This window comes from Thunnus albacares, chromosome 22, assembly GCF_914725855.1.
Source record: "Thunnus albacares chromosome 22, fThuAlb1.1, whole genome shotgun sequence".
NCBI lineage: Eukaryota > Metazoa > Chordata > Actinopteri > Scombriformes > Scombridae > Thunnus > Thunnus albacares.
The window spans coordinates 1,411,269-1,431,692 of NC_058127.1; the positions used below are offsets into that span (position 1 = coordinate 1,411,269).

A 20,424-nucleotide genomic window follows, 5' to 3' on the forward strand; every position below is an offset into this window, starting at 1 on the left:
TATTTGAGAATTTAAACTAGTTAAATAGTATCAATCATTGATGGTTTGTCTCTGTGCTAATAATATAAACTGCTATAAATGAGCTGTTTCCTGCTAACTGCTGGAGAGTAAACCACACAGCAGCATTCTCACCTACAAAGAAGGAAGTTGGGTTGAACTGCTGTGACCAAACTAAGTTGTTCTCGCATCACCGAGAGGCAGAATGGACCAAACATCTCTTCAGTGTCTGCTCTGTAAGTACAATCTGTACTGTCCACATTTAAATGATTATACTTATAGCAGTCAGCTGAGTTATAGGAGAGTGGTGGTGAGATACACAGTCATTTATGATACATGTATCACTGTAGAAACTGAGATGAAGAAATCCAAAAATATAATGATAAACTGTGTATATAGAGTCTGAATAGGATCTTACATTGATACCTTTAATTAGTTTGTTTGTATGACAACATGAACAGTAAAAAATGTTTTTTGTGGGGATTTTAATTGACTTGTTAAACCCACACAAACACAAAACAACTACAGAGTTCATCCATTCATGTTCAGTATGAGTCTAAATCCGTAAATTACACGACCAAGCAGGAAAACAACACAGTGCTACACTAACTGACAATATATTTACTAATGTTATTGATAGGAAGCTAGTAAGTGGACAACTTATAAATGATGTTGAGTGTCTGTTCAGAACTGTATCAAGACTAATAATGATGTTAAAACTAACAGACTAATAAGATACAAATCACAAGGTAAAGAGTAAAGAAAGTAGTGAAACAGAAATTTGTTGAAAAGCCGTTGTTAACTAAGGGAATACAAAACGCTTGCAAAATGAAAAATATAGTATACAAAGAATTTTTAAAGAAAAGTAGTAGAACAAACATACAAGACATAAAAACAAACTGACAAGTATTATGAGAAGCAGCAAAAGGGATTATTATAGTAAATTATTGTAAGACAACAAAAATAATATTAAAAATACTTTGACAGTATTAAATGACATGGAACTAGAAAAGCAGGATACCCAACTTATTTCCTGACAAAGAATAAAACAACTATTAATGATATGGATTCAGTTGCAGATGAATTTAATGACATTTTGTCAATGTTGGACCTAATTTAGCTCATGAGATTACTAAGCCCAGCAGTAAAGATGAGGTAGTAATTAATACTATTAAGGTAAATAAATGTTTCATGTTTATATGGGGAACAGTAGAAAGATAAATCTACAGATTGTAGTGGAGTCGACTTGTCTAGAAATATTATTGAATAAAACAACTGACGCTTATTTATTAAATAAGCTGTTTTATTTCCCAGCAACGTGAAAACAGTTGAAGTCATACAAGGTTGGAGATAAACACGTATTCTCTAATCACAGACTTGTAGTGAGCTGTAGTGAGGAACTTTAAACATGTCAAACACTTTGTAAGTTTAAAAACCTGTTTAAAATAATTTACTAAACAAAGATAAAAATGTCCGACCAGAAAGGAACATTGGTGTAGCAGAACAGGAACAGGATATGTAAGTTTTATTTGTTTGTTTGATGTTACTTCTTGATTTCATATACTGTATGTATGTATATGCAAATGCATGTATACATGTGAATACATGTATATATACAAATGACCTAATTGTGTCTGTTAGTTATAATAACTAATTATAATAACTATAAATAAATTTCAGTTACAATATATGATTTGAAGGTCATTGGACCAAACATCTTACAATGAAATGAGAATTTAAATAACATAAAAGTGATCAGCATCAAGAAAATAGGCAACAAAGACAAGTCTACACAGAGTAAAATGCAACAAACAGGAAGAGAAATTAATTCTTCAATAGTTTAATAAGGTCAGAAAATTTTAATTACATTACTGTAAAGCAGCATTTTACACCAGAAAATAGACATCAGGTCAAAACATTTGATTTCCAGATAAAGTCTTGTCTCATATCAAAGTATCATTGATATACAATTTGTATTTTTTAGCAATTAATGTTAATAAGCTTCATAACAACATACAACATCTGCAAGAACAGGACGGAACAGAAAAAAGTGGAGAAAAGAAAAGTTTGACAGTGGAAAGAAGACAACACATGACAACAGTATTTTAATTCAGATGTTAGTTTTATCTAAACTTATTTTATTGAAATGTTTGTGGCAGATTACATGAATGATGCTCAGACAAACTTCAGCAGTGTTTACATCTCTTCCTGTCTCCTCATTTTTATGGTTGTATTACTGGATTGTCTGCTGTATTGATATATTATTGATAGATTTTTGTCTCATCATTATTATTTTTACTCACTCATTGCTGTTCCAAAAAAATCCTTTTGTCTGGTTGTCGTAACATGATCCCTGCTGTTATTGTTATTATTAGTAGTAAATATTATATCTGAATTCTGTATTTTATGGGTTTCTCATTTCTCTGGAGTAGAACTGACTTGTTGTATGTTGAAGCTCAAAAGCTCAAACCAACCTGAGTGTCATTTCTCTTCAGTTCTGATCTCACTGCTGTGCTGCACAACCAACCAAGGTTAGTAAACTTCTCATCTGATAATCTAAAGCTGTTATATGGTCACTCTGCTGATTTGAGAGAAAGAGATAATACATCAGATTTTGGGGAGAAGAGCGTCTTCATTGTTGTCAACATATTATGTATATTTGGATGTTTACTTGTTGACTGCACTCAGACCTCTCTGAAATATTACTTTCAAGTTCTTTTTCAGTTAAGTACCAGCAGCAGAAATATGTGCATCACATCTGCAGTTTTGTGATGCACAGCGTGTCATTTTATGCTCAGCTGGCACAGCAACACCTCCATGAATTATTTAAATTGTCAGACACAACGGGATCTAAGAGTAATTTATCCTCCTTTTCTACTCTCTGATGAGCTGTTCAACACAGATACATTTATACCATTACGTAATTAATAGTGCTGACTTTTCTATTTTAAGCAAACCTCCAAACTCAGTTTCCTCTGGATGATCAAAATAAACTGTCTGTCAGCAGGATTATTACAGGATGTTCTCCGTTTATGTGGCCAGACTGTTTTTCTCACAGTATTTACAGGAGAGGCATTACTGTGCACACGTACTGTAAATGTAGCCTGATGACTAACTGAAAGCAACCTTACTAATTAAAAAAATATGAGATATATCAAAAATACTGAAACTGAAAAGGCAAATAAATAATAACACAAAACATGTGGTTTAAATGCTTGAGTCATAATGTGTCTGTATTCTGTGGAAGTCCACAGCTGACATTATCTGTTAAACTTGTTATTCCAAGTGTCTCATATGATAAAACCCAGAGGAGATTTAAGACACTTTCATTTACACTTCGCTACATTTAAGTGTCATCTTTAGCAAGATCACAGATCTGGTTACAGTCTGTCTGGTTTTTCGGGCTTACATATAAAATCATAGTTGGCTCTCCTGGAGCTGTTTGGTAACAGCTAAAAGAGAACAAAACCTTTCACAGTTTAGTTGTTCAGTTACAACCATAGCAGGTTAGCTAGGTAGCTAATATGCATATTCATGAACTAAAACAAGCATCTTCACAGACTCTATCACACCTTTCCCTCACTCACATTACTGCTCTCTAACATAAAGATCAGTGGTTGAACTGATCAGAGATCAGATAAATGCTACAACAGCATGTTACACCTTCTGTATGTCTGCATGCAGGGCAGGTCATGACTATGTCGCTGCCCTAAGAGAGAGATGCAAGGTTAAGAATTTTTAAGCAGTTATTTTCATTTCCTTTATTTAAGATTGTGCACCTAATGGGGGCATAAATTCAACAATAATAATATAATAATTGTAATAATCAGCATTATAAAAACAACAACTACAGATAACTGCAAAATATTATATCAGACAGTATCAAATAGTTTTAAATAAATATTCCAGCCTCCCTGAGTCTGAAACTGGAGCTAATGAATGAATACGCTGGGTAACATTACGTATTAATGTAACATAATGTATCATCATTATCTTTGTCACCAGGGACAAGGCTGCATCATTCAGCTCTCTGACACACCTGTTTTCTATCATTGAGTTTCCATTTTCTTATCAGTCCACACAGAAACGTAGATACACAATGAGCTGCCAAATATAATAACTTATGTTATGATAAAGTGAGCGCTTACTTTTTACAGTGCAGCATAGGTCAGCTTAGCTCTGTCGTGGGTTGTGTTTATGTGTTTCATTTCAGACGGGCTGTCAGGATGTAAAGGCTAGAAACTGTGAACTCTCCTGGCTGGGTTCCTTAAACAGATGACTGAGACTGAGCCAAGAAACAATCTGTTCAAAACACATTGGTTCCTCTGCACCTTTAGTATCAAAAATACCACGTGTGATGGACAGCCACATTTGTGGCTTAAGTCCTGTTAGCCTACGAACCTTCCCTGATTGAATGTGTGGAAATCATTGGAGATCTTTCTTCTGTCGGGTAAAGATTATATATGCATCTCAGAGAGAACATCTTTTTTTCAACATCTGGCTAGAATGTGTCAAATTTTCCCTCCAGCTAAAATGCTTCTTTGAAGAATTTTTTATCTTTATTCATTGATATTTAACAACTATCTGATTTACAGATGACACATGAAGTGGTTAAGTGTAAATGTGGTGAAATGAACACCTTCTGGTCATGCTTCACTCACTGGCTGCAGCACCGAGACGAAGATGAAAGACAGATGAAAACTAACACTATAACTGTACGACTAGGATTACTGTTGTTGACCATTGAGTGTTACTGTGTGATACTCAATAGGCCATTATTTTTTATGTTTTCCTCAATATACAATGATTTTCTGCAGCCTCTCTGACTGTGAGTCGCAACAGCTCTCAGATGTTTATAGGAGATTCTGTCTCTCTGAGCTGTGAGGAGGACGACAGCTCTGCTGGATGGACGCTGAGGAGGAACACAACCACAGACACCAGAGTTGAGTGTGGAGTTAAATGGGGAAAATCAACTGGTTCCTCCTGTAACATCGATGGCATCGACCCGCTGGACCATGGAGTTTACTGGTGTGAGTCCAGAGAGGGAGCAACCAGTAACAGCATCAACATCACTGTCACTGGTAAGATCAGACTGTGGAGTTAGTATTGATGAAGCTGAGTGTAAATGATGAAATGCTGTAGTTTGTCTCTGTGTTGAGGTGGATCAGTGATCCTGCAGAGTCCTGTCCTCCCTGTGATGGAGGGAGATGATGTCACTCTGCACTGTAAAACAAAGACCTCCAACCTTCCAGCTGATTTCTATAAAGATGGCTCCCTCATCGGGACTGAGCCTACAGATCACATGACCATCCACGAAGTTTCCAAGTCTGATGAAGGCCTCTACAAGTGTCACATCAGCAGTCATGGAAAGTCTCCATCCAGCTGGATCACTGTCACAGGTGAGGAAGTTAAAGACACATCTTCAGACCTTGTTTCATTTATTGATATTTGCAGATTTTTGCACTGAAAGGGACAACAGTGGTCATTCATAGTGAGAGAAAACATTTCTAACTCTACTAACACTAATTTAGTTACTTGGCGTGAAATTTGTCAACTTTCAATCCAAAATTTAGAATGTGATCATTTTACCCAAACAAAGTTTAACATCCAATAAACTGCACCAATCTTTTTTAATAATTATTTTTGTTTCATTTTAGAGAAACCCACCACAACCTCTCAGTCTACACCCCTCCCTACTCCCACCTCCACCTCTCAACCTCTCATTTCATGGTTTGTTCCATCTGTCTGTGGTCTGGTTGTACTGATGCTACTGTTTCTACTGGTGATACTGGTGTTACTGGTGAGACGATGTATTCAGAGGAAACCTAAAGGTCAGATACAGACTTCTGGATTTCACACTAAACATTTAACTTTTACCTTTCCAGATTTTTTTGATTTAGAATTTTTTGTTTTACACCCATTAACTACAGTTCATGACGACATTTTATAATTTATTAATTTATCATTTCTGTTGATTTGCATGTTCAGTTTTCTTAAATTAAATGTCCATTAAGATTATTATATTGTAAATTATATTCTGATCATTTTGGTTCCTTCCAGCTGCTAATTTAGAAGTTGGAGAAGATGACATCACAGATGACATCACATGCAGTGACATCAAAATATTGCGTCACCAGCCACAGCCAATCAGACGGAGTAGAGGTAAACTTGTATCTTTGTGAGGACTCTTTGGATTTTGAGAGTAAACATTTTGAAAAAGTGAATATAGGGACATTTTTGGAAACGAGGATGTTTAGAAACATGGGGTCAATGGGAACTCTGGGACAGTGACACTGGAATGGGTACACATTTTTAGAAAGTCAGAATATTTTCAGGTGATGAGGACGGTATTATAGTACGGGGAAGTTTTTATAAAGTTAGGACATTTTGAGAAAAAGTAAAAACACTAATATGTGAATTCTTGGATTGTGAAGAGATTGTTGGATGATACAGACTTTTTTGGGGGAAAGTGAGGATATTTTGCAGTTCTTGAAACATTTAAGACTTGATTTTAGTGTTTATGTTAGACTTGACTTTAGAAAGATATTGTTGGATTTGAGGACATTGCAAAATGTTGAGGAGTAGTGGCATAATTATGTCAATGCGTACAGAAGTACTAAAATGTAACTTATTTGATGCTCTTGAGTTTTAATTGACATTTTATATTAATTTATACTATATTTCAGTCAAATTCTTGTTTCTACTTTTTAGATGGTACATTTTGAACATTGAACCTTGTACATTAACATAAACCTTTTAACATCACATTACATTTATATTAACATTTGATACTTTTTCATGACATATTTAAACAAAACATATTTAATCTTTTGTCTGTGGAGTTTCAGAGTGTAGTTTGGTCTGTTTTTGTTGATGACAGGGTGTGATGTGCTCACATGTGAAACTGTCTTTGTGGTGAATCAGTAACAGAAGCTAACAGATCTGTGGTCGTCCAGTTTCCTGTTTCTGATGAAGACAGTCCTCCATAGATATAAATGTTCATATTTGCATATATCTGAACACAGTATTTTACTTTTATGTATTTTACACAAACATTATTATTGACATGTTTATGTAATGTGATTAATACTACATTAAGTGAACTTACTTCAGTGTTATACACTGTTTTACCTTCAACTTTGTCTCACTTTTTGTTGATGAATCCTTTTACTTTTCCAGCTTTATGTGACACCAACATTTTTTACAATTTACAATTATAAATACATTTTTAAAGTTACGCATGTTCATCTCGTGGTGAACAACTCGTTTTAATAAAAGCTAGCAGTTCCAAGTTCCGTTTTCTGAACTTGCCACTCATGTTGTTGGTCTCTTTCACAACAGCAGTGGTGTTAAGATGAAAAAAAAACTGTCAAACCTAAATTGTTCTGTTAACACTTCTAACACACTAAAACCTCTTTTTCAACTAGAAACTGATGTTTGCTGCTATACTTTATTAATTTTATTTTGTCCTGTTATAATACTTTACAAAAATAATATCATAATTGATTGTAGTAGAGGCATAAATAATCTGAATACGACTTGTATAATGACTAGTACTGCAGTAGTAGTAGTAGATATTCTAACAGTACTTATATGAGTATCAGTTGTGGTAATGTCAATAATGTATATTTTATGTATTTTATCTTCCAGAGAGTGATCCAGCTGCAGTTTACTCAGCAGTGAAAACAACAGAAGACGTCAGTTATGGACAAATAGTCATCAAATCTAACAGGACGAGAGGTACAGCTGCTCTTCTTTGCTCCTAATGTGAGGTAGCCATGAGGCGTACACATAGTTAAAAATATGTATATCAGTGGCTTTAGCAGTTCCTGGTAGACACTTGGTCACGTGTTCTAGCTGTCGTTGTTCTTGAGTGGGAGGCTGGTGAGGATTCAAGTCAGCATGCAAGAAAACTTTATATATACTTTTAAAAACAGAAGTTACAGAGTGCTGACAGAGTGCAGGATCCTTCACTGGCTTCCCACCACCATGAACACAGTCAGTGATGTTTGTTGGAACACATGAGCCGGAGAGACTGTTAACAGGAATCATTAAATCCTTCCCAATTCACTATATTGTGCACTACATTTCTGCCATTGACATTTTATTTCTGTATTTGAACTCTGAAAAGTAGAGTCCATGACATGCACTCTACTTTCTGCTAACAATCTCACAATGCAACGTGTCACATTTTGTAGATGTGAAAATAACTGCTGTGCGACGCCACAGCTGTCAGTGATGGCACAAACTGATGATGATTAGTAACTATTAATTAGATTATTGTGTCTGTTATATCAGAAGCAGTGAACAAGTTAACAAGGAAGTGATTTCAGACACAGAACTGGTCTCTGCAGTTATAGACGGGAACTTTACCCCTGAAACACCAGTGTGCCATTTTCAGACACCTCTTTACCCTGAATTCAGTCTGTCAGGTTGTGCTTTCCCCCAAAAATGGTTATTTAGAACCATTCAGTTAGAGATGGTTCATTTTAGGTTGAAAGTTGGAAATGACAGAGTACTTAAGTTCCAGCAGAGTCTAATTTAGTTTAACCCCTACAGAATCTGGTTTAGCTGAACAGTCTCCCAACAACCTCCATAAATCCATCTTGAACTGTCCTTTAATAAAGTTTATAATTTAGTTGTTTTTAAAACTGTGCAGATAAAACCACAGCAACAACTTCCTGTTGTTGATTCCAGTGAAGTGTATTCTGAAGCTGGTGAGGTTTCTCACTATAGTGTGGTCTGATTTGGGCGGTGACAGTGTGTTTGTCTGTTGTACCTTGTGGTCAAATTACAAACATTAATAGCAGCAAGCAGCTCTGTGGTCGTCGAGTATCCTGTTTCAGATAAATAGTTTCCAGTTACACATGGTGTTTGTCTTTAAAATCTTATAATGCTTCATGAAAAATAATGACTTTATTTGCCATAAGAGTAGTATTAATATTCTGATTTATATTACATGTGCAACAGTATTACTCGCAGTAAATAGAGTATTCTAACAGTACTGGTTAATATTAATGTATTTTATCTTCCAGAGAGTGATCCAGCTGCAGTTTACTCAGCAGTGAAACGAACAGAAGATGTCAGTTATGGACAAATAGGCGTCAAATCAAACAAGAGGAGAGGTACAGCTGCTCTTCTGTCTTTATTTCTGAACTTTGAACAGAGTCAGGCTAACTGTTTCCCCCTGCTTACAGTCTTTATGCTAAGCTAAGCTAACCACATCCTGACTCTATACTTAACTTTCCTTAACACACATTCATGAGATTGATATCAATCTTCTCATCTCATTCTCTCAAAGAAAAAAAAATGTATATTCTGAATTTGTAGAACTATTCATTTAAAAGCAATAAGCATGTTAGAAATATAGGATCAAGATTAGAATATAAGAATCAGGTTTATTGCTAAGAATAGAAGGTAAGAGAAAGAAAACAAGTATATATACAAAGTAAGAAAAATATAACTACTGTCATTATAAGTTTGTTATTACTAATACTAATATAGTACTAATAGTCCTGTTGTTGTAGTGGGGGTGAGGTTGGGGGGTAAGGGTTACTGTTGCATCTACAACACTGGTAGAATAAGTAATTAAATATAAATATATGTGTTAAAAAAGAAAAAGAAAACTTAAGTACCAAAAAGACAGGTGGTATAACTATATAAATAACATTTACAATATAGAATTAGTAAAAATCTATTCTGTGTGAAGAGGGTTGTTGAGTTTGAAAAATAATGAAGATATTGACTGAGAATGTGTTCAGAATGTTCACAGTATTAACAGTATATGTAATGTGCAAGTGTAACAATACAAAGAATACAAATAATTGCATTAATGTAACATGTTAGATGTGAAGGGCCAACTGTAGTCAGCAAGAAACTGTTCTTGTGGCGAGATCTCCGTCATTATACAGCATTCATCCAGCAGGGGGACATGATGGTGTTTTAGTCCCTCGTCATGCACATTATCTTTATGAGGCACATCAGTGATCAGAGTTTGATTTATTACAGCTGAAGTAGTTGGTTCTGACAGAAACATCACTGTCACAAAGCTGCATTTTCCTCAATGTAAAAAAATGTGACACTGTGGGGACATCAGGGTTTATGGGGACCGCAGGTGTTCTCTGCATCCTGCAGACTAACAAATGAAATGAGGATCATCTAAAGGATCTTTTAATGATTTTATTGTCATCAAACATTCAAACATCTCTGCAGCTGCTAAATATCAGCTCAGACAGGAGTGATTTCCTGAGTTACGCCTTCTCCTAAAACTAGGACCAACAATGTATCAGTTTTTGTCCAGTGAAGAGAGATTTCCTGCTCTGAGAAGCTTCATGAATTCAGGCCCAGAGTTCACATCTCATCACAGACCTGCAGTGAAACTTTGTCTTTACATGAACTGTCACCAAGATCTTCCCCTGACCTCAACCAGCTGTAGTTACCATCAGTAGATGTTGTACAAGAGTTGTTTTTTCTACAACTGTGACTCATATTGTTTTATCTGTTTGTGTTCAACGTGTCCACCAGAGCCAGAGGTTGTCTACTCTTCACTGAGGTAGACCTCCACACCTTCACACCAGTCCAACCACTGATGTCCAGCTGGCCTGTTACTGGTCTCCAGAGCCTCTCAGGCAGCAGTACATTCATTTTTTTATACATATTTTATATATTTCATCTTGTTCTCTCTAAATTAGACTCATGCAGCAACAGAAAGACAAACAACAGATTCATTTTCAGATGTGTTTTTGGTGAATAAACAGTGAAATGTAAAAAATTAAATTAATACATTTGTTGAAATATATTATATATTATAATAATATATATATTAAAAGTATAAAAATATATTAAAGTTTGAAACAGCAACACATCTTCAATATTGTATCTCATATAAAGGATTGATATTAATTGTTTTGTGTTTAATGTCCTCATTAACTTTACTGTTATTTATATATATAATATATAATATATATATTTGGAGCGTGCTGTTGTTGCTGCAGCATTAACTTGTTTGCAGGATCAATAAACTTTGGTGTTGTTTGTTTCTTCGTGTGGTTCTGTGGGTTTCACAAAGCTGTCAGATTTGACTTGTTCCGGTTTGGTTGTGGGTAACCGATCCACACACACTTCTGACTATCTGTGTGTTTGTAGCTCTGCAGCGCTGATAACAAACATATAAAAATCGCAACTGCAGTCTATAAACAGCAGGAACGCCATTCAGCGGTGGGAAACTCTGCCCACACACAGCTGCAACACAGAATGTGTGAAGTTTAGATTCTTTACTCAGTGAAACATGAAGAAAATTCAGTCTGTAAAACGTCTCCTGGTTTAAACATCACACATCATGTAGTTCATCTTAAACTCTTTAAACAATGAATCTGTTCTGTTGTTGATGTGACGCTTTGCAACATCAAACTGTTGTGAATCTATTGGGTTATCTGGATAACTTAAAAAAGCTTCCCTGTGGAGGTTTTGACCACTAGAAGTGCTAGAGAGCAGTGTTTTCACTGGAGGGTCCCTGTTGTGTTTATATAGTGCGAGTGACACGATACACAATCCTGCTGATGATTTCACATTATTCCACTGATACATGTGGCTGTAACACACCAAGAAACTCAGAAATACATCATCAAAGGCAGGAGGGAAGAAGAATGCAATCTTGTTTTTGTCTGCAGATACTATAACAGTCTATTTATGTATTTATGTATATTTATGTATTTCCTTGTCTGCAGACACTGTAGATATAAACACTCAGCAAGCACTTTATTAGGAACACCTATGCAATCTAATGAAATCTAATTCAGTCGTTGAAATTGTCAGAAAGGTACTTTTTGTTTATTATTGAGGTCATAGTGGGTGGTGTTGGTCCACTGGAGTGTATTATATTGAAAAGTTTTCCTAATATTTTGTCCACCCCATAAACATACATGTGGGGGGCAAAATATTAGGGACAAAAACTGAAAGCGTATAAGCTTTGTAAAGTATAATTAGTAGCAGAGCTGTTGTATTGGATTGCAGTAGATTGCACAGGTGTTCCTAATAAACTGATTGGTGAGTGTAGATGTACAGTAAATGAGTGCAGGTACATGTGTAGATTACTTTGAGTGCTTTGATGTCACACTAGATGAACACACTCATCATGATGTTTTCAATCTGCAGCACATGAAGAAAAATGTAAATGTTATCAAACTGGAACTCAACAACAACAACAACAACAACAAATCCTCTTAAATAGACGGGAAAGGTGTCGACTGAAGCCAAAGCTCCTTAGATTAGATTCAATTTGTCATTGAACAAGTACAAGCACTTAACAATGTACTAATAATGTACAGTTATGATGCCGACCCTTCTATATTCACCATGTCATACTCATTCAAAGGAAATAAACCAATAAATAACTGGAATAATCTTTAAATGAAAGATAAAATGTAATTAGACCACATTCTTGTGCTTAGTCAATATATTATTTTTGATCATTTTCTTAAACATAATGATTGTTTTACATATTTTTAATTCATCCTTGTTTGTTCCATAAATTCACCTCTTTATCAGAAATACATGTTTATTAAATGCACTCTGAACACACAGCTTCTTTTAGATGATATCGACTCTCTTCAAACATGTTTTGTACGTAGGACATGTGACTGTGCAGTGTTTCACAATCTAAATCATTACATTTTCATAATTATACAGCAGTTAGAGATGTTCATTTGTGTTTCAACTATATTATCACCTTCTCCCTTCTTCACGTTGTTCTATGTCTCCAACACACAACTGCATCAGACTTTAAGAATAACCAGAGCTGTTTATCAATGAACTGAACCACACACCTGCTTTTAACAGTAACTGTGGTGCAGACTATATTGCAGTCAGGCTTACATGCAAATACATGCTCTATGTCTCCATCTAGTGGTTGGAGTACTGACAGTTTTACCCAAAGGCAATACTTGCTGGAGGTTGTGACCTTTCAATAGAGGCGTGAACTATCCATATGGACCAATGGGTTCTTGAGACATTGATGCTTATTTGCTGAGATCATTACTCACATTACATTATATTTACATTACATTTGAGATCATTACAAACAGCATTTGACACTTTTAACTACACACTGAAAACTGAATTTTCTGTCAGTTAAAGAATTTTCAAATTTATTAAGATTTTTTTCCGAATTAACAACTACATATAAACCCAAATATGAGTAAACCAACTTATCACCTTTTTCTGTTTTTTCTTACAATTTGTATGAAACTGCAACACCTGCTCTGTAGAATATCTAAAAAAAATTTTTTTTTTTTAAATTTTAATGAAAATATAGTCACTGATGAGGTAAATATAAGGTGATACAGATAGTATTGGTAATAATGTTACAATTCTTTATGTATATTTATTATTTGTTGACATATTACAAGTAATCGTTAGCAGATTATTGATAGAAGATTATTGATTGATATTAGTAAATTCATGCTCCATCTTCTCACCTGTACCTGAAACAACATCTGCCTGGTTTTGTTCTAAAAGCTCATCAATCACTCTTTAAAGTCTGCTGCCACCTGCTGGTCATAATGGTTATTACAACAGAGCTGCTGGTTTATAAATGACACCAGTTTAATGACATATGAACTAATTTTTAATGATTATTTCACATCAAATATTAAATAAATAATAGTGTTCATTATTAAATTAACTGTTGATAATTGACTTATAGCTGATCATTATTATAAAGTGATCAGACATCATCTACTCACATCATTCAAACATATTTCATGTATCATCTCATCAACAATAAACTGTATAAGATGTAATGTAGGTCACCAACTGTGGAAACTAAAGTACATTTACTGTACCTCAGTACAATTTTGAGATACTTGTACTTTGTACTACTTGTAAAGCTACAGTTACTAACAATAAATCAGTCAATCAAACTTTATTTGTTTAGCACATTTCATACAGATTAGTGTAATCTGAAGAGCTTTACAGGTAACTGATCAGCTGATAATAAGACAGAACAAATGTAAACAGTAAAACAATCACAGACTAATGCACATCAGAAACACAAATTATAAAAATGAAAACCAATAAAATGGATTTTAAAATCTGTAAAACACTAGTTAATTTATAGATTTTACATATAAAACATGACAATTCAGTCTGCTGCATTACGAGTATTTTTTTTACTTCAGCTGCACTTCTGTACTTCTACTTTAGTAAAATGATGAATGGAAGAAGAAAGGTGAGAAAAGTGATCATAAAACAAAAGCTTCAAAGCTTGTTATATTATCCATTGTGTCAAATCTTCATCTGAAAAGTAACTAAAGCTGTCAAATAAATGTGGTGGAGTAGAAAGTACAATATTTCCCTCTGAATTGTAGTGGAGTGGACGTATAAAGTAGCATCACATGGAAATACTCAAGTAAAGTACAAGTACCTCAAAACTTCACTCAAGTGCAGTACTTGAGTAAATGTACTTAGTTACTTTCCTCCACTGAGTAAATCTAGTAAACAAACAATTGTATCAAAACATCAGATATGAGACGTAAATATGAATGAATTGAGGCAGTTGCTACAAACTGTGTGGATTTGTACCGAGGCCTGTGAGGGTCAGAGAGAAACAAATAATATAAATAAATCTGTTCCACATATTGTAAGTAATGTAATGCAGCTTGTAATTGTCATAGCAGCTGGATGAAGGCACAGACTAATAACTGGTGTCAGTAAATAGTGAAAATGTGATAATATCACAAACTGTCTGCTGTTGTCAACAGACTGAACACAAGTGAATCACAGCTCAGCTGAGACCGGTTCAACTGCTTTCTATTCCAGGATGTTCAGATGTGAGCTGACATGTTCAGACTCAGTTTAAAATAAAAACAACCAAGACTCATCTACACTCATAAAGACTGAATTCATAATAAGGAAACAAATCTTTAAAACAATAATCTTTATTGTTTCAGAACAATCACATTATAAAAACCATAAACAGAAGAACTTCAATGTGTGAAAAGACTTCACAGGAAGTAATATAGACTTATTGATATTCTTATCAATTCTTCTTCATTAAAAGAGAGTTGTTTCTAAAAATATATTATTTAAAAAAATAAATAATTCGGAGCAGGATAAGAATTGATTTCATATTTTAAATATAATAATATTGTTTCTAGAGCAGCAACAGTAAAGTCACTATAAGCTCAGTAACATCTCACCAGAAATAAACTAGTCTTTAATCTCTTGCATTGAAAGTGCATTTTGATTAGAGCTGCAACGATTACTTGATTAATTGATTAGCTGCCAGACATTAAATTAATCACCAACTATTTTGATAATTGATTAATGATTTCGGGCCATTTTTAAGAAGAAAATGTCCAAATTCTCTGATTCCAGATTCTTAAATGTAAATATTTTCTGGTTTCTTTAGTCTCTGTGACAGTAAACTGAATATTTTTATTCATCTTGGGTTTTGGGAAACACTGATCGACAGGTTTCACCATTTTCTGACATTTTATGGATCAGTTTTATAGACTAGTTGTAGTTGCAGCCCTAATTATGCTCAGGAGGAATGGTTACAGCAAGAAAAACATGTTTACTGATGAAAGAACCGACCTTTTAGACCTGGTTCCAGTTCAGAACATGTTGCTGCTGTAAAAGCTGCAGGACACAAAGATTCAGGAGTTCAGATATCTGAGACCTTTCAGACCTGCTGGGAGACAGCTGCTCTATAATGAACAGATCGGTCAGGATGTTGTCTACGTTTTCTGTGAATCACAAAACCAGCAATAACAGCAACAACAACAACAACAACAGCAACAGGCGGACCAACTATCAGTCCAAGATTTCCTTCATCCTTGTCTCCTTCAGTCCGGAGTGACCTGCAGAGCAGAAACAGGTGTGAGGTATCAGCTGTCAGGTAGGTGATGTCCAGGTCTACAGACTCTACAAACTCACCTGAGTCTTCAACTGTCAGGTTGATGGTTTTGATGAGCTCAAATCCTTTGCTCTTCACTGAAACACGACACGTATACATTCCAGTGTCGTTGATGGTGACGTTCTTCAGAATCAAAGACACGTTTCCGTCCTTCATGTGTGGATCTCTCAGCTGCACTCGACCACGAAAAGATGGATGCAGGTTTTGATCATGAGAATACCCGTCTTGGTAGAAGAAGACGTACTCATCTGCCTCCAGGTCAGGTCTGGTCCACTCTAAGATTATGATGGCTGCATGTCTGGGACCCCGACAATGAAGTGTGACATTATCTTTAGGCTTCGCTTTTATCTCTTCTGTATCTGGAAAAAAAAAACACAAAAAGAAAACACAAAAAAAGCAGGAAGCAGAAGTCAGTAATGCAACTCTTTATGTGATCAAGTAAAAACATTAAATATAAACTGTAAGAGTTAAAACAGGAAACAAATTCATTATGAAATGGAAAATGACCAGCAGACATATGAGGAAATGGAACAACAAGAAATAAAAACTGAGACTTTAATTGAATTAACTTAACTATTCCATTTTAAAGAAGAAGAAGAAGAAGAAGAAGAAGAATGATAACTGTGATATAAAACTTCAAACATCTGTTCATGTGTGTTGATGATGATACATTCGTAGGAAGCGAAAAGACGAACCAAGACGGTTGAGTTTTATCTTTTTGTTTTGTTTTGGGTGTTTTTTGGGTGGTGAGGTGGTCAGAGACAAAGACTATCTGACTGAAGAGATACAACTAGAGGTAAGAGAGAAAAAAAGGGGTGAACTGACCCTTTAAATAGAGACCCAGAAAAGTTCACCTCCACAACCATCAAGTCCCAAAACACAATAATATCTCCAAAATGACTGTCTGTGCATAATGAGCCACCTGTCCAATCTGCAACAACTATTTTAACTTATGTTTCTTTAATGATTTACTTTAACCATTAGAGAGGCTGCGTTCAGCATGTGGAAACAGTTACGTCACTACAGCAGCTGTATAATGTCACTGAATAAACCTGGAATCTGTGTAACAGCTAATCTGCTGGATGTGTAGAGAAAACACAGATAACAATTAAAAAATTCCAAGAAATCAGTGTAAAATAAAGTGTTACCTATTGAGTAAATGAGAACAACTTTGAAGACTAAGACAAAGAGATTTTGCTGTTTTGCTGATCTTTGCACACACACACACACAAAGAAAAAGAGAAAGAGCTCACCTTCAGACGCAGAAGTTTGAACTAATAATAATAAAAAAGCCACAAATGGTGCAGATGTGAATGTTGCCATAGGAATATCCCAGACTGAGATAAAGGGAGTTCTTTCATCAGCAGGGAGTGAGCTCCTGTGACTGTCATGATGGCTGTTTTCTGTCTTTCTGTCTGTCTGAGCTTCAGCTGCAGGTGAGACAGAGTGGGGCGGGGCAGTTGTCCTTTTCAACGTTCGAGGTTCAGTTTTATTGTCATAATACTGTACAGGATTGCACAATGAAATGCCGCAATATACACACAGAAACCAGACAAACAATTATTCAGATTGTGGCAGGGGACACATGTGGCCTATATAAATAAAACTGACTTGACTTGACGCAGGTGTGAGTGTTCTGCCATTTGACTTCCTGCACTCTGTGTGGTTGATTTTATTGCACTTATTATTACACATTATACAAAGTGAGAATAGACAATGAAGCATGCTTATGCCTCATAAATCTTACTGATATTTGACATTTTGTGGCAATCAATAACAAGCCTCCTAAATGAACAGCAATGGAGAGTGGGGCTCTGAAATTATAAGACAGCCTTAAAGCTCTAAAGGGCTCTGGAGGGAAAACAGAACCTAAAAAATGTACATAACAAATGTTAAGCGTCCTGCCCTGGCTCCCCTTCAGGAGGGTCTATAACACATCTGCCTAAGGTGCTTCTCATATGACGCTGTGTCTATGTTTTCCTACTTAACTGTTTCTGTGCACAAAACAGTATTGCATCGAAGCCAAATACAAATGAAAAATTAAAACATGTATATGAAAATAAATAATTGAAATCAATTATGTATTAAAGAGGGACTTAAAGCAGAGAAAGGGGTACAATCTCCATAAAGAGAAGACTAAAGCTGAATTTATATTTTCTGTGTGTGCAAGTCCGCTAGGGTCCACTAGGGTCCATGTGATGTAAAATTCGTCATCAGAGGGTGAATACATAAGCTCTGTGCGGACATCTGCATACCTCCAATTTGTTGTGCTACAGGGCAGAAGTCATTCATGCAGGATATGTTTGACTTCTTGGTCACGGGTATGATGGTGGTGCTCTTGAGGCAGGTGGGCACCACTGCTTGGCTGAGAGATGTGTTAAGAGAAAGATGTGGCGTGCTTCTTGACAGTTTAAACAACAGTCACATCCTCAATGCACTTGTTGATACATCCAATGACAGCCTCTGTGTATTCATACAAGTCAGTGCTGACGATTGGTCTTTCTTCATCCAGGGTCTGTATGCAGGCACTAGCAGAACAGTAAGGTGCCACGTCTCTGTGAACACGAAAACACAGCAGTTGCTCAAGCTCATATTGTCCAGTTTGTTGTCCAGTGAACAAACATTTGCCATTGTGATTGTCAGAAATGATGGGTTGTTCGGGTTGGCCCTTAGCTTAGCCTGGACTCCTCTGCGCTTGCCCCCACTTCCGCATCTCCTCGCACTACTTCCGATGCTTCCTTTTCAGTATAGCTCCAGGCAAGGCTGTGGTCTTCTTGAGGCCTGCTGGGTATAACAGACCAAGCTCACTTAGTTGGCTTAGCCACTGACAAGCATTAGTCTTTCATTTTCTTATGTCCAACAGAAACTGTCGATCATATACATATTTCCCATAGTTTGGGATATTTATTCCACACAAAACTGTTTCCGTTTTCTGTAAAACATCCTGCTTTTAATTCACAATATTCAAATCTATTTCAAACTACTCCTCAACGTCCAGGGAAGCTCTAAACCAGTCTGTCTTCTCAGTTTTGCTCTCTGTCTCATTCCAGTGTGATTAATCACTAAACGTGTTTCATCTCTTTGTTCAGTATGTTGGCAGACAGCCAGCATGTCTCAGTCACCAGGAAACAAAATGGTACCAAACACACAGAGAGAAAACAACACACAGATATTCAAACCAATGTTATTAGCTTGGAAGAAAGTCAAACACTTTGCGTCCACATTTGGGATTCAAAACAGATAGTCTCCATCTGACACTTTTCTGCTGACATGTATCACTGATGTGGCCTTCAGGTAAAACTGATCAGGTCACATTTTTTACAGACAGGACATGATCTGCATTCATGTGGATTAAGTCTCACAATTTAGATCTGTTCCAAAAACGCTGTATAATGTTTTTTCTGTATTTCTTTGTTGTGTGATGAAACAAACAAACAGGTTTCATTTCAAACAAGACTGATCTGCTGTCAGGTTGACGCAGCTAAAAACATCAGCTCAGGTCTGAAGATGTGAGCTGGAAACTTTTGTGATACGACAAACTGACTGGATTCTCTTCTTTACACAGTAAACATGCCTTACAGGTTATCTTGATACTGAAACTGGTGCATGAACAACAAACTGTTGATATTATTAATAAATAATCAAAATGGTGACATTAAGTTTCCATTATCCACAGCAACCAATCAGAGAGAAAGATCCAGGAGGGTTTCTGCTCAGTAAAGATTTTGGGTGGAGTTACAGAGCTGCTGCTCTCTGACTCTCATTTTCTGTGAAACTTCCTGCTTTTAATTCTTTATAGTCAGAGTTTAAAATGGGCTCCAACTGCTCTTCAATATCGAGGGAAAGCCTTAAAGCTGTATCTTGTTTTCTCCTTTTTGCTTCATCACTGACTCAACTATTAGTCACATGGACCAAACCACTACTTTTACTTTAACCCTTTAACTACATCAAGCTCATAATACTTATGTACTTTTACTGCAATACTTTAACTACATCAAGCTCATAATACTTATGTACTTTTACTTTAGGAGGAGTTTTCATGCAGGACCTTTACTTGTAATGGAGTATTTTTACTTTGCTGTATTGGTACTTTTACTTACGACACTTGCCTCCAACTCTGACACTGTCAGGACTGAAAACTAAACTTGTTGTTTAAGCTTGAATAAAAAGAGAGAATGTAACAGTCAACCATCCAAAAAAACCACCTACGTCACAGACCTGATTGTTACAGTTGATCTGTCTGTGGAGTTTAGATGTAGTAGGCTAGTTCACATTTCAACAGGTCTGATCTTTGTTGTGACACTGTGTAGAAACCAACAGGAAATGATAACACAATAAAAGCTGCTGTCAGTACACAGCTGTGTCCTTCAGACAGAAGCGAAGTCCAGTCGTCTGCAGGGCTGGACTTTACTTTACCCCCGGCAAGGTAGGCGATGCCTGGGCAACCAACTAAAAGGTGCCTCAAACTGTTATAGATTAATTATGATGTTTGGAAATTAAAAATATTAAAT

The 20,424-nt window shown here is 35.8% G+C and overlaps 1 protein-coding gene across 1 annotated transcript; it reads left to right on the plus strand.

Moving 5' to 3' along the window:
- Nucleotides 1-212: 212 nt before the first annotated feature.
- LOC122974177 lies at nt 213-10,751 on the plus strand. Its single transcript, XM_044342139.1, has 9 exons — nt 213-233; nt 2,493-2,528; nt 4,815-5,078; nt 5,157-5,396; nt 5,655-5,828; nt 6,058-6,159; nt 7,648-7,737; nt 9,033-9,122; nt 10,510-10,751. The coding sequence occupies exons 3-9, from the start codon at nt 4,847-4,849 to the stop codon at nt 10,551-10,553; spliced, it is 972 nt and encodes a 323-aa protein (XP_044198074.1). The 5' UTR covers nt 213-233; nt 2,493-2,528; nt 4,815-4,846; the 3' UTR covers nt 10,554-10,751.
- The last annotated feature ends 9,673 nt before the right edge of the window (nt 10,752-20,424 follow it).

What these genes read in the sequence shown, in the direction of transcription:
- LOC122974177 (XM_044342139.1), top strand. Translation starts at nt 4,847, where the DNA reads ATGTTTATAGGAGATTCTGTCTCTCTGAGCTGTGAGGAGGACGACAGC. An exon ending in TATTCAGAGGAAACCTAAAG is followed by an intron (nt 5,829 to 6,057) that starts GTCAGATACAGA and finishes GGTTCCTTCCAG; the next exon opens with CTGCTAATTTAGAAGTTGGA. An exon ending in GCCAATCAGACGGAGTAGAG is followed by an intron (nt 6,160 to 7,647) that starts GTAAACTTGTAT and finishes TTTATCTTCCAG; the next exon opens with AGAGTGATCCAGCTGCAGTT.